This window comes from Anguilla rostrata, chromosome 10 (genome assembly GCF_018555375.3).
Source record: "Anguilla rostrata isolate EN2019 chromosome 10, ASM1855537v3, whole genome shotgun sequence".
Taxonomy (NCBI): domain Eukaryota; kingdom Metazoa; phylum Chordata; class Actinopteri; order Anguilliformes; family Anguillidae; genus Anguilla; species Anguilla rostrata.
This window is the reverse complement of record NC_057942.1, coordinates 32,398,517-32,412,742: the sequence shown is the minus strand read 5'-3', so window position 1 is coordinate 32,412,742 and position 14,226 is coordinate 32,398,517. Positions and strand designations below refer to the sequence as shown.

At 44.2% G+C, this 14,226-nt stretch overlaps 1 protein-coding gene across 1 annotated transcript; it reads right to left on the bottom strand.

Moving 5' to 3' along the window:
* Nucleotides 1-6,708: 6,708 nt before the first annotated feature.
* LOC135233223 (aquaporin-3-like) lies at nt 6,709-13,221 on the bottom strand. The gene is made up of 6 exons (XM_064296550.1): nt 13,044-13,221; nt 9,962-10,088; nt 9,470-9,607; nt 9,134-9,252; nt 8,538-8,755; nt 6,709-8,095 (listed from the first exon to the last, which is right to left on the bottom strand). Exons 1-6 carry the CDS (start codon nt 13,149-13,151, stop codon nt 7,915-7,917), a joined length of 891 nt encoding a protein of 296 aa, XP_064152620.1. The 5' UTR covers nt 13,152-13,221; the 3' UTR covers nt 6,709-7,914.
* Between the last annotated feature and the right edge of the window lie 1,005 nt (nt 13,222-14,226).

Here is a 14,226-nt window from a genome sequence, read left to right as displayed (position 1 = left end):
GAGGTATTTATGACATGTGCAACCAGTTTTGGCTCTAATTTGATTCTAAAAAATCACTAATGATTGGAAATTGAAGTCCCAGTAAAGTCTTATGTACTATGATCACCAAAAATGTTCACTAAGTATTGTTTTCTCAAGGAACAATGATAGAAAGTTTGAGATGTCAGAATGCTGCAAACGTCAATGCAACCACCACGTCCGCAAATGGCCTGTCTTCCATGTCTAAATTTGTGTGTTGAGATTATCACGTTATCGGGTCATTGTGACGCCCGCTATTATCCTTTTGTCTGTTTATTCAGTCACGGAGTTGAATAAACACAGAGCCAGTGGCGATGTACACAGCCCGATGCAGACCACAGTGTTATTGGATGTTTTAGTTTACATTATCAAGCCAAGATTGTCTGTGAGTGGTCCCAACCGACACACCCACAACCTGTAAAAAAAAAGAATAAAATTGGGGAGGGCAATAAGGTTTATGCACGGTTCACTTGAAAAGCAAAAACTTCTCCTATGAATTTTTTTTCATGCTTTTTAACTGCATAAGTGTTATGCCACATCATCCTAAAATCCAACCAATCACATTTTAAATCACTCATTGATCAGAAACATTTAAGATTCCAAATAAAGTTCCATTTTTTTGAACTCCTTAGAAGATAAACAGTGGAAACATGGTGCCCAGGGGGATGATACAAGGGGTAATGTGGGGCTGCCATAATTGCAGACACAATTTGAATGGAGTTAATTCATGTTCAGAAAAAAACATGTGCAAAAATAAATGCACAGACAAATGGCACTGATTATATCTGCACAAGTATGCAAGAGAACAAATAAAATCATGTTCTGCTGCACTGTTAGCTCACCAGTGCATTTGAGGAATATCTAAAGATGTAAGCCAATTCAAAACCTCCATGCATCTAGCCTCCACTATGACAGTAGTGACTATAAAGCAACTTACTTTGGAGTGAAGGTCGGTATCTCAGGGAAGTGATTAGTTGGACATACTAAACTGGACATATAATAATTAAATCTGTAAAATGATACAGACCTGGCTCATCCAAGCATAAACTGCTCAGGTTTCATTTTCTAACAGTTTCCAGATTATTAATGGTTATGAATCTTTCTTGCCAGTCCTGTTAAGCAAGTGTAGTTTGTGTTCAAAAGCGGATTCGCACTTCACCATTCAGGGTTCACAGATTTTCACAGACCTTTTCTGACCTTTCAAAGGTTACAATTTTCATACCAGGTTTACTGTCTGCAACAAAAGGAAATCCAGATTAAACTGGATAGATCAGGAATGCTGATCATAGTCCAAAATAATATTATAGGTGTAGCAGAGCGAATATCTGTCTAATGGTACTTTCTTTTGTTACAATTGTGTACAAGTCACGCACAATACAAAAACAAGGGCAACAAGAATTGGAACACAACCTAAAATCCCTTGTGCCCAAAGTAAAACATAACAAAGAATTTCTAAAGAAATTTCCTCCAACATACTATAAACAAACTCTTATTACAAAGACACAAAAACGAAACCCAAAAACCACAAAATACATGTACAAACGGTCATAGGTATTGGACAAAACAGGTAAGGCCAAAGCCGGGCCTACAGAAGACTACTAACCCTAGTCTGCAATAAATAGTCATCTTTCTCCCGATGAAAACAAGAAATGGCAAGTCTTCCACAGGCTTCCTACTCTGACCTAAAACCTAACCAAAACATGCACATTAAAGAAAAAGAACATTATTCGTCCAAACAGCATAGATAAAAACACAAAGAAATAACTAAAACAATGGCATGAGTTTGTATCATAGCACATGGTCCAGACACTAAACTGCTCCACAAAAGCCTCTCCTTGTTCTTCAGCTGCAGCAGGCTTATATTGGGCCACAGGCAGGTGAAGTCAATCAGGCAATTAGTAGCTCGTTGAGGTGGAGCACAGGTAGGGAGAGAAGCACAGATCACATGCAGGGGGTTAGGTTCAGCACCTGCACATAATACAATACAAACTGTGCTTTGTGAGGTTAATATCACACTTATCAATTAGCAATGGTCCTCTGTGCATTCTTGGTGATACTGCATTCTTGTCTTTACAGTGATGTTCTACACTACTGCATGTCGCTGTGGACAAGAGTGTCTGCTAAGTGACCGTGATGTAATGTAATGTGCAGTCGCACATGTGTGATCTGGTTCACGGAGTAAAGGAAGGTACTCAAGTCAACCACATCATACATGTTCTTGGTCCTGGGTTTTTAATAGGGTGCCCATGGACCCCTGGGTTTTCTTGAAGTTACTGCACAGGCCCCTGTTGTCATGGTTCTGTGTTTTCCTGTCTGTGTTTCCCTTGTTGGGCCGCCAGATGGCGGCACTTCTGTTTTGTGTCCTGCTCCCCCCTGTTAATTGTATTATTGTTGTCTCGTTATTCTATCATTGTTCCCACCTGTGTCTTGTTATCCCCTCCTTTTCTGGGTTGATTGTTTTTTGAGTTCACCTGTGTCTTGTTACCCCCCTGTCTATTTAAGTTCTTTGTTCCCTTAACTCAGGTGCTGGTTCCTTGTGTTTGTTGGACTTACATGTATCTGCCTGCCTGTGTTTTTGACCTGTTTGTGTTTGTTTCCGACTTGTGTTTGTTTCAGACCGTATGTACCTGCCTGTGTTTTTGACCTGTTTGTGTTTCTTACTTTGTTTCCGCTTGTGTGTTTCTGTGCGTTTCTGCCGTTTGTTTTCCGTACTGGTGTAGTTCTGTTTTTGTATTTGTTTTTAGTTTTCGTTTTATGCCCCTCGTGGCTCTTTGTTTGTTCCGCTTTTTATTTTTTAGTAAAGTCTTGTATCAACTTTTTGAGTTCCGTGTTTTTTCCCACTCTGCGCCTGGGTCCCACCCCCCGTACCGTGACACCTGTCCAGACTTGATATCCAATGACTATGTATAGATTTGGCATTTGAAAACATAAAACCTTAAAATACAAAAATATAACCCTTTCATGCTATGATGATGGTCCCCTGGATGCCTTTGAGTCTGGGTGGGGGTCCCTGGATTACAAAATGTTGAAAATAAGTGAATATCTAAAGGAAAGGAGCTAATAGTCTGGATGTGTCCCTGTGGTGATCCCCGACACAGAAACAGTGTCTGTGTATGGTTGTTTATGCGCTGTTCTGTTTCAAGAACTACTAGAACAAGCTGAATTCATGTTATTTCTGTAACCATGGCAGCATGCTACAGCTGTTTGGAACACAAATTGTCTTTGGCACAAAAAGACAGTTCATGAAGGCCAACACGTCAATCTTTGGTCTGTATCCCACAATGGCCTCTGCATATATTACATAAGACTCGTTGGAGGGCCAGTGCTATAAAACTGAACTGTTACGCATTCCTACACCCCCCCCCCCAAAAAAAAATCTTCCATCTGTATATTTCAGCATATCCCCAAGAAGTCCTAACAATGGCCAGTTAGTTGTTTGTGTTTCCCCTTCCTCCCAGTTTCCTCTGAATGCTTAGTAACTATTAATTTGAGATCTATAGGTCACATGAGAAAGATGTAGGATGATTTGTGAATTGTGCCATCCAGTTCAGATCCAGGCTATGCCACCCAGAAAAAGGTAGTAAGTCTGCTATTAGGGTGGCAGGCCCCAGCTACTCCCTGTGTGTTTAAAAAAAAAAAGTAATGGACATTTATAGAACAGAGACAAAAGATATTAATGAATGTGGTACTTCATAAAGAAAAGGGTTTGAAAATCCATCCTCAAATGTTTAAATGTTTCAAATGTAATAATTTAATCCATTTTCTTGGAAACAGGTTGCGATAAAACCACTTCTGCTGCAGCTATTACAAATAACTCAACAGTTCAACGTCGACTGTATGCGCAAATATCATAATAGATGAAGACCAAAAAGAACTGGAATATGACAAATGCTAAATTAATTGACACATCTGACTATATTCCTTTTCACAGCACATACACGCTGTAACATGTACCTTTTTAGTTCAGTGACCCACACATTTTGAATACAAAAAAAAGCAAAGCAGAATCTGTTTCGGCAAGTACTGTTATTGGCTTGGGGATTTACTGTGGGTCCAGCATTATTTCAGATTTCCGTTGAATGTAAGGCCTGACGCAGGAATTAAATGCCACTGCTTGCATAGACTTGATGGTATGAAGCCAAACAATAAATTTCGGTATTAGTATTATTACCGCTGTCTTTATTAGGATGATTTTGCATCATTCAGCACCGTACATTACACCGTATGAAAAACCCCACATGCTCAGACCGGCAGGGTCATTACAATCACAAGAGCAAGCCCAGACTAAGCAGCTGGCTCTCACAATGCCCAAGAATGTGCCATTCCAGCGTTTCAGACAAACAGGATGATCGCCCCGAAGATACCCTGAGCTTCTAGGAAAAACGCTCGATTAGAGTGCGGTGGGTTTGTGGGTTTCCGCAACTCCAGCATCGAAGGTCATCCCTGGCATTGGTTGATGTTTCTTCGCCGGTCAGTCGGACCGGTTTAACTGTATCGAGATATTTCGCAAGCAGTGCGTGAGTAATGCCGAAGTCTGAAATGGGTGGTTTTTTTTGATCACACTGTGCAATCGCTCAGCCCTAAACTGCCCTGTACTGTTTTCTCTCAGTCTTCCAATGTTTATTCTTTATCTTTGTCCCCTTTTTTCTTAATAAGATCCCCATTTTGTTAGGCCCGTGAGTGTCTTCCATCGCAGTGTTGATGCAGGAGAGCGCAGAGTAGAACGAGTTCTCCCCAAAAAGCACAATCCCTCCCCAGTCACTTGTTCCTTTTTTACGTGCAGTCTACAGTCAGCTAGCTAATCCCCACAGCCACTGCACGGCTGAAAAGTATTTTTATTACACGCTTAGTGCAGGAGGCTGCGGGTGCAGGTCGACCTGGGAGGACGCTATCCACTAACGTGCTAGAAAAAGCTGAGCCAAACCCTGCCAACTTAAACAGCCCCTCCCTGGGTGATACAGCAGCCAATTATGTTTCCCCCAGGGAGACCCCTGGTACCGGAATATTTGAGATTCAATTCCAAACCGTTAGTGCACTGGGGCGTTACTGCACGAAGGGGCTGGAGCTTTAGTTGGACTTCAGCTTTTTTCACTTGCTATACTTGCTTGCCCTGTTTCAGATGTGCCAAATTTCCTGTGAACAGCTTATTGTGAGGCTAAACCCATGCCCAACCGCCTACACACTAAATAATTGTATGTTTTTTGCTGGCTGCCTTCCCCAGAATTGCCAACTCGATTAACTGACTCAATTTGAGACCACAAACTGGTGTGGGAGGGCAGATTTTAGATTCTATGGGTTCTGTCAAAGATGGGTAGCCAATCAGCAGTCATCTCCGTGATGTTTATGAACTTGCGACAGGTTATGTAAGTTGTTTAATCACAGAGCGGCCTTGTTTTTACTTGTAGTCGTTTTACTTGGTGAGAGATGTGTTCAGGTAGCGTGAGAGAGAGAGAGAGAGAGAGAGAGAGAGCCCGAAAGCACATATCTCATGAAGAAGGTGTGAGAGTTGGCAAACGTGGTCTTCCCTGCACAGTGAACAGAGTAACTGTGATGCATGCTCTAGCGCATCAGATGCACCCACAGCGCATCTGCATGCACCCACAATGCAAAAAAGAGCAGCGCTCAGCATTAAACCGGGTTTAAGGAGGACGGTATACAGGCGGCTTTCTTCCAGACGCCGCATAAAGTGCGTTATTTATGGCGGTGGAAAGGGATACAGGGAAGCATGGCAGCGAATGTTAATGTTCACCTTGCTCGAAGCAGAAAACCATTTCATTCAGGATGATGCACCACACTTGGTTTGACTGATCCAGATTGTGGGCGGTTTTCTGGGACTGAAAACTTTGGTGAAAAAATGACCAACCCAATGAATTCCCAGGAAATCCAGCTATTGGGAATAATGGCAGTGGGGGAAATTCAGAGGACAGGTACATTTTTCCTGGACCCAGACATTCAGGGCTGACTTGAGGTAATGACGTGAGGAACATATGTTTTTTTTTATGCACTCCCTGCTATGCAGAACTCACACACATCCTTACTTATGCAATTGAGATAAGCAATGGCTTATCTCTGAAATGGGTTGTGCTGAACATAATTAGATTTGCTCATCCCATCTCACGTCAACAGGTGGAAATTGCCCCGAGTTCCCTTTCCGTTGCTTTTCCTTCCTCTATAAAATTAAAAAATAAACTGCAATTTCCTTTATGGAAACCCATTATTTGGAGCCACAAGACATGGGTAACTTTAATTATAAAATAGCTAAAAGCTTATATGCCCTGCGATAGATTGGCGAGTGTCCAAGGTGTATTCTTGCCTCCCAACGCACACTGGGATTGGCTCCAGCATGCCCACAACCTTAACCAAGATATGCGGGCATAAATAATGAATGGATGGATGGAAGTTTATACGGTACATTTAAAGCGGATTTTTTCAGTTTCTCAATTGCCTAAATCCCTAAATTAAACTACGGCTTGTAAGAAACAACAGACCCAGGAGTACACTTAAACATAGGTCTTACGAGGCACACTTTCATTTGTAAAATGATAAGGGAAAGGCATTATCTTGAGTTGATGAATAACCCCACCTGAAGGTAAAGAATTCCAAAGATGATGAAAGGTGAGACAGATGGGAACAGCACAGCCAAACAAAACAAGCCTGAAACTTCATCCCAAACTCTCAACTCAACCCACATTTATAAGAAAAAAAAGCCTTTATTGTAACACAAAAACAAACAACAAAATCTCCCTGGCCCATTAAACGTACAAAACATTTTTCATAAAATACAAAATACAAATGCATTGCATTGCAATAGAGCTCACGATAAATGCCTTTTCGTTTAAGTGAGAATCAGGAAAGTATACAAACTCTGAGATTAAAAGCAGTAACAGTATTTACAGCTTTGCCAGGAAGCTTTTCGAAATGAGGCAACAAGTGACTTTCCTTGGCATGGCCTCTTCAGAGTACAGACAGCAAGCAAGGTAAAATGATTTACAAATCTTTGAAATTAGCTCTTTTGCATGGGATGTGCTTTTTTGGTCATTTTAAGCATGGTAGCATTTAAACACTTGACATTGACATACTAGCTTTGGAATCCAAGTGGATAGATATTTTTTTGTTAGAATTAGTGCTGAACTTTTTAAACATATTTTGTACTGTTGTGATTATGGGGGAATATAGATCTATTTTTTCTCTCTCTCTCACTCTTGACCAGGACACATTCACATACCAAAACTCAGTATGTCTACACTTACCTCATTAGTCAATCGAAAGGACACAGCACCATCACTCCTTTAAAGCACTACCAGGTGAAATTTAAAGGATTCAGACAAAATTAAAACCAATTTGTCGCAAATGTTAACAAAAACGATTACGTTTTGCTCTGGAAGTTTCGTAAAGAAAAGCATTTTCTATACAAATATATATAAATCTACTATACATTATAAAACAGAGAATACTGTCTGCACAGGGATTCAAAACTAAGTTACAGGATTTCCTTGTTTTTGGGAGAATATCAGATATCAGAGAATTAATATAATTCTATGTCAGTGCAGACAGGGAGCAACCATTTTTTTAAATTGGTGGAAAGCCTGGATTGTGATCAAATCAGGAAAAAACCCCGCCCCCACAAATCAAAGAGCTGCAAGAAGATGAAGTGGGTAGAGGAAACGATGGGTCTGTGCATTGTCCACAGGCACTGAAGCTGGAGTACGGACACACACTCTTCAGGTGTTACTGCCCAAATCCCATCAGGACAAGTGACTGCAGTTTGAGTTCAGTGAGCCAACAACAGGGGGCGCTGCCCAGTCAAGAGGTAAGGGCGTTTATGACAGGTGAAGGAGGGGCAAAACAAGGAGGTGGGGTAAGGTTTTGGATAAGACCCAAGGCTATGTGTCGGTCTCACGCCGCATCTTTGGTCGCGACGTTTGACAGCTTGATACGCTCGTCTTCTGTCGCCTCCATCTTGTCCCGCGCCTCTCCCTCCACGTGGAAACCCACCATCAGCTGGTACACCAGCACCCCTACCACTGTGCCCAGGAAGGGGGCAAAAATGGGCACGAAGAACCAGTATGAATTGGCCCTGTGGGTGGAAAGAGAGAGAGAGTGGGTGAGACAAGCAACGTCTATTTCACAATGTTGCCTTGCTAAGTACAGGAAGGGAGGAAGTTGGGTGTTGATAGTGCACTATTCAGTAGAGGGGGTGAGGATAAGGTTTCACTGAAAATGAGTCGGTCATTGGACGCAGGCTCAGCTATTTTTACTTCCCATTAGATAGAAAAGCTGTTTGTTTATGGGTCGAGACTGGGCCATATTTTCTTATTAGCCAATATGATTTCCAACACTCCCATAAAAAAGCATCTTTGTATCTTTGTTAAGAGGACTATGCAAATAAACTATGTTACTGAGATGGGATGGACATATGCTTTGTTTGGGAGGTAGCGATACGAGGGGCTATCCCTCCCTCCCAAACAAAGTGATGTCGGTGGGTAAAGGGTTCCAGAAAAAGAGGGGAACACACTCACGTGAACACCTCCCTGCCCCAGCCTGCCAGAGCGGTGAAGAGACGGGGTCCGAAGTCCCTGGCCGGGTTGACGGCGTATCCAGAGTTGAAGCCCATGGACAGGCCGATGACCAGCACCACAAAGCCCACGGTGAAGGCCTCCAGGCCCCGGGGGATGGGGTTGTTGTAAGGGTCCACGATCGCCAGGATGCACACGATCAGTGCCGCCGTGCCAATCAGCTGCAGCCACAAGCCAAGTGTTCAAATTCTCACAAAACTCTATGAGCTAGGGAGTGGCTACAACATTGTTCCCACTTGTTTGACATTTTTGGTTGCCGATCTGTTTTTATAACTCATGCCCCACCTACAACTGGGGTAAAAATCTATTTGTTACTCATGCCCTACGTTACAGATTACAGTGAAAATGTGCAAGATAGATACAATTTACCACAAAAATGTAAGGCAAAAATGACAAATTTAAGGGCAGGTAGTCATTTTGTTATGAGTGATAAAACTAATAGTTGAAATTCTATTATCATAGATGTACTCAGGAGCCAGGAGGTTGTTGTTGCACTCTGAGGAAAGTGCCTGTCTGACATGTCAAAAAAAAAAACTTACCTGGTCAAAGAAACCATTGAGGAGGGTCAGATGATTTGAAGGGTAGGTGGCAAAGATCCCGGCTGTGGCTTTTTCCCCAACAACAATGAGATCGTTTTTGCCGAAGTCCCACATTGCATCTGGAGAGAACACAGAAACATGAGCACGCGGTCAGAGCAATTCAGTAATTGCACCTTTGTGATCTTTGTCTCATCCCAAAGAGCCCAACTCAATTTGACCATATGAACATGCACCATTGTATCAGGGACCTTATTTAGGCTGAAGCCTAAGATCTGAATTCCCTTGTTCCTCCACTCAAGTCCCAACTGTGGTGTCAATCACCCCAAACAAACTCACCGTAGTACAAGCCGAAAATGACTCCAGAACCCAAGAAGGCCCCCAGGGTTTGAAACAGGAAGTACACTGGGAACTTTATCCATGGTTCTCTCCCGAGTAGGCACTGGGCGAAGGTCACAGTGGGGTTCAGATGGCCACCTGTGGGCCAGAGATAAGGGGGGGGGGTTAACAACAGAACTCATCCCTCGCTCTCCTAGAAAAAGAGGCTCAGATGGAGGCCTCTGGTCTCATCTCAGAGCTCGGCTGGAAACGTATTGAAGGCCGAAGATGCTTTCTTTGACCCGTGATGGCGAATGCCTTGTGCTAGTGGCTGAAAATGGACCGCCATACATGTGTTTCTATGCATGTTGTGCCAGTAAACCAGCATGTGTCGACCAGAAAGCCTTAACATGACACGCCGAAGCATGAGCTTGTGTTTCTGTGCTCTGCTCATTTGAAGTGCTTTCAGATTGGAGACATCAGAGGAAACGCCTGTAGCGGGAGATGACTCACCTGAAACCTGTCCGCAGACCAGGATACCCAGAGTGGCGGCGAAGCCGAAGGCGAAGTTCACCGTGAGGAACATGCCATGAGAGCCAGCGCTCAGCACCACTTGGGCCACCGCGCCACAGCCGAACATCTGCAAAGGTGGAGGTAGAGACCCAGAACCGAGTGAGGATTATCTAACACTAACACTCAACTGTGTGTCTTTAACATGGAGACCATCTCATTCCAAACACTCAACTGTGTGTCTTTAACATGGAGACCATCTCATTCCAAACATTCAACTGTGTGTCTTTAACATGGAGACCATCTCATTCCACCTACCAGCTGTTTTGACTTTTTTTTTTAGTTAATCTTTCAGCTTAGTAACATGTAATTCCACACCCTAAACTGAAATAGCTCAAATGGGTTCTTGAGTCACCGCACTAACAGAAGTGAGAATGATTCACTGTTGTAGACTGTGATTGACATGAGTCAGTAATCAGAAAGAGTTGTAAACTGTTAAACTGGGAGTTAAGTGGCCTGTGTGTACGAAACTGAACAGGCAGAGGGATTTTTGGGAAAATCAGCACTACTAATGCCCAAAGACTAGGCTAGCTGTTGGTTTACTGCTTCGTACAGGGTCCATCCGCTAAGGGAAAACAGAGACAGGAAAACTGTTCAAGGGAAGGGAAGAAGGTGGAGGCATTGGAAAATTTTGTAAAATGAGTATGATTGAAAGATCTTAGGATTAATTTGCCTTCTATTACTTAAGTCCCTTCGACTGAAAGGCATGCATTGGACTTAGAGGACTGACAAGGCAGACAACAATGACCTTTTCTGTAGACCTGAAGGACCTTCCTGGGCCAGTAGCCCCGAAGGCCAGGAGGGGCGTGCCAAGCATGAGCCCCACCGACAGGCCACCCTCATCAAAGTGACCTCCAGGGACAAAGAGCGCTTGTTCGGGGGATGTTTAACCATCACTACCCTTGTTCTGTGTAATGCAACTGACCCACCCGCCCCCCCTTCGGTTCATACATATCGCACCATGTGATTGGCCTCATCCGTGTCAGGGATAAGGTAACATAGGGGCCAATTATCTTAGCTATCCATTTTGCAAAATTCCCGGAAAAAGAACACCATCCAAGCATAGTTTTAGTCATACTTTCGAACATCTACCGTGAATCACATGGGATGCTGTTCAGCCCACTGCCCACATGCAGGAGAACTAGCAAGATGATGCACCTGATGTGTGCACACAGTCTGATCTTACTCTCTTACAATTAGCCTGTCAACACTATATTTGTGTGTGTGCATGAGTGCGCATGTGCGCTCGTGTATGTGCATGTGAGCGAGCGTGTGTCCAAATAAATAATAGAAGAACTGGGATTAAAAACAAAAAGAATTAATCGTCCAGCCACACCTGCAAGCCCTGCCATGCATAAGGCATGACGGGACGTGATTACACACACTTCGGTGTCACTCTCCATTGTGCTGGATTCAGTGCGGTCAACAAGGTGAAATAGTGCATGACTGAGGAGGATTATTAATTCTTCTGTTTCAGGCGTGCATCTGCTTTCAGAATCCTGGCGTGAGCCACACCTTGAGAGTGAGGGTCACGTGGAGCATCAAAACTGCACAAGGCCATACCGAGAGTCTGCCATTTCGGGCAGAATACCTCAGAGTATTAATACGTAGACATACCCAAAAATAAAAAGCCGCCAACACAGAAATGTATTAATCACAGGGGTGCAGTTTCCCCCGAGGGCGAAAGATGGGGCGTGTTGTGAATCATTCTCTAATTGCCTTCTGATGGGAAAGTGCAAAAGCAGAACCCTAAAGATGTTTCCGGAACAGTTTTAGGGTGCATTAAGTCATTGACTTACAGTAAAGGGAACTCAGCTGAACTGGGGTCAGCAGTGCACTCAGCTCCTGAAAAGCTTCGTCTACACTCCAGAATTATAAGCGATGAGGCAAAACTACACCGTCCGCTCCAAAGCGTGATGAGTTAGTTCATCGCGGTCCGCGGCCGGGAGTCTGGATTTACTTATTTCAAAAGATAAAAGGAAGATTTTTATCTCTGTAAATTTTGATGATGATGATCGAATTGCACCCCGGGGGCAATTGGACGGCTCCCTCATCCAGCAGAGCCTGGCTCTGCACGCCCAGGGGTTGCGCAAACCGCGCGAACGAACGAGCGCGGACGCACGCGGAGAAGCTTCCGTCAGAGCTTCAGAGGCTGCCGTTGCTACGGGCAGCATGCGCAGACGCCATCAGTAACACCTGTCCATGATTATAATAACCCTCTCTCTGTGTGGGAGAACTTAACATTATATTACATTTACAGGCATTTAGCAGACGCTCCAGAGCGACTTGTCTACATTGTATAATTCATATTGCATCCATTTATACAGCTGGATTTATAACGAAGCACAGTAGAGAGAAAGAGGGATGGTCGTAATTAGTAAATATTTTCCCTGGAAGAGCCACTCCCGTACTGGAATATCCAGCTGCTCTTCCCCTTTCTCATAGTCTGCCCATTGCCCTTCAGTACACGGGCCAACACTTCTTGTCTTGGCTTAGCCTCAGAACACCTGGGAGCATTGAACTACATAAGCATCCCAAAGCCATGCCTGTGCACGTACATATAACTGTACCACTGGAAATATGAGAGAGAGAGAGAAAGAAATAATCTGTTGCTGCACTGATTGGCTAAGATTTGCAACAAGCAGTGCGGCTGTGCACTACGAGACCTTACCAACCAATCTGAGCATCACAGAAATAGTGTGCATTGCAGATTTATAAGAAAATGTATAAAATAATAATTGCACATTTCTGTTCACTCTGCATGCTGTTTGATAACACATGCTACATGCCAAATTGGGAAAAGTACTGAAACATTTAAGATGACAATATCGCTCATTCACATCATTGTATTACAGCTAGGAGGAAAAACACAACCGCAACAACATGCATGACATGCACATTTGGTACAAAAACAAACTTTTTAAACTGCATAGTAGAGAGTCATCTTCACAGACGTGTCGCTGTGCGCCAGGGGCCAGCGTGTCGGGACAGTGGTGCTGTCGGAGAGAGGACGGCGTTCGCTCACCACCAGGATGAGGGTCCCCAGGCACTCGGCCAGGCCTTGCCGAAGCAGCCGGTTGCGGATCTGGAACGTCCGGGCCAGTTTGTCCAGGTAGAACTTCTGCTTCCCCATGGTGCAGCTGTGGTGAGTGACTACCAGTGACAGTGAAGTTATCTCCAGAGGATTTCTGTTTGACACGGGTGATGGAGTGGCCTCTTATAGGGCCAGAAGTGACCCTCCCAAGAGTCAAAGCCGGCCTCCTCGAACAGTACACCCCTCCCTCTCTGTCATTATAGACCTGCCCCCCCCCTCCTCCCCCACACCATCACCTCCACCCGTTTCCTCCCTCCCACACCACACCTTAATACATGTTTTACCCTCCCACAAACACAGACTCTCTCTCTCACTCTCTCTATTGCTCTCTATCTCTCTCTCACTCTGATCCTATCTCTCATTCTCTCTGTCTTCATCTCTGTCTCTGTCTCTCTCACTCACTAAATCTATATATAAATTCTCACCTTCTCTCTGTCTCTATCTCTATATCTATTGCTCTCTATTTCCCATCTCATTCATTTTCTGTAGGACTGCAGATTATTCTTCCGTTTCCTATTTCTTTCTTTCTTTTGCGTGGCCACAGGTGTGACTGCACCTGTAGTGATGTATTGAATATTCTGGGAAGAAATGTAGAGACAGACAGTCGTGGCACAGCCGATCACTTTGTGCAAAAGTTCACAGTTGACTGGCAGTCAGTGGCTCACTGTTCCAGCAAAAGCTGCAGTCAAACACAGGGTAAACGCTAACCCAGACAGCTTGTATACGACTTCACAGTTTGGATAGCAATCGGGGAAGTCTGGCTACCAGCTGTGTGGTGCTGTGTAGAAGAGCAATCGAGACTGACAAAGTCAATTTCCAAGTGCCTCGGTACTGCCTCGGGGCACTGCCTGACTCATCTGTCAATCAAAGGCAACATCATCTGGGTTTACATCAGTACAGTGACAGTGTTGCGCAACGTCAGATCCTACCGGCAGGAAGGAGGCCGTTTCCCACCAAATTTAAGGCGAGGCTCGGTGACGAGGACATCAGGGAATGAACGCGCCAGACGTGCTCGCCGGGGGTTGAGGGGACGTGAATCACAGAATTAAGGCGAAGTTCAGGGCCTGCGCCTCGCTGGGCCTGTAGCGTAGGCTACCAGTTCTCCTCTCCGGCG

Bases quoted from the DNA above. Each gene is read 5' to 3' on its own strand.
- LOC135233223 (XM_064296550.1), bottom strand. From the start codon at position 13,151: ATGGGGAAGCAGAAGTTCTACCTGGACAAACTGGCCCGGACGTTCCAG. The intron at 9,253-9,469 runs GTGAGTTTGTTT...TGTTCTCTCCAG, and splicing joins CATTTTCGGCTTGTACTACG to ATGCAATGTGGGACTTCGGC. The intron at 8,756-9,133 runs GTAAGTTTTTTT...TTGTGGCTGCAG, and splicing joins TCAATGGTTTCTTTGACCAG to CTGATTGGCACGGCGGCACT.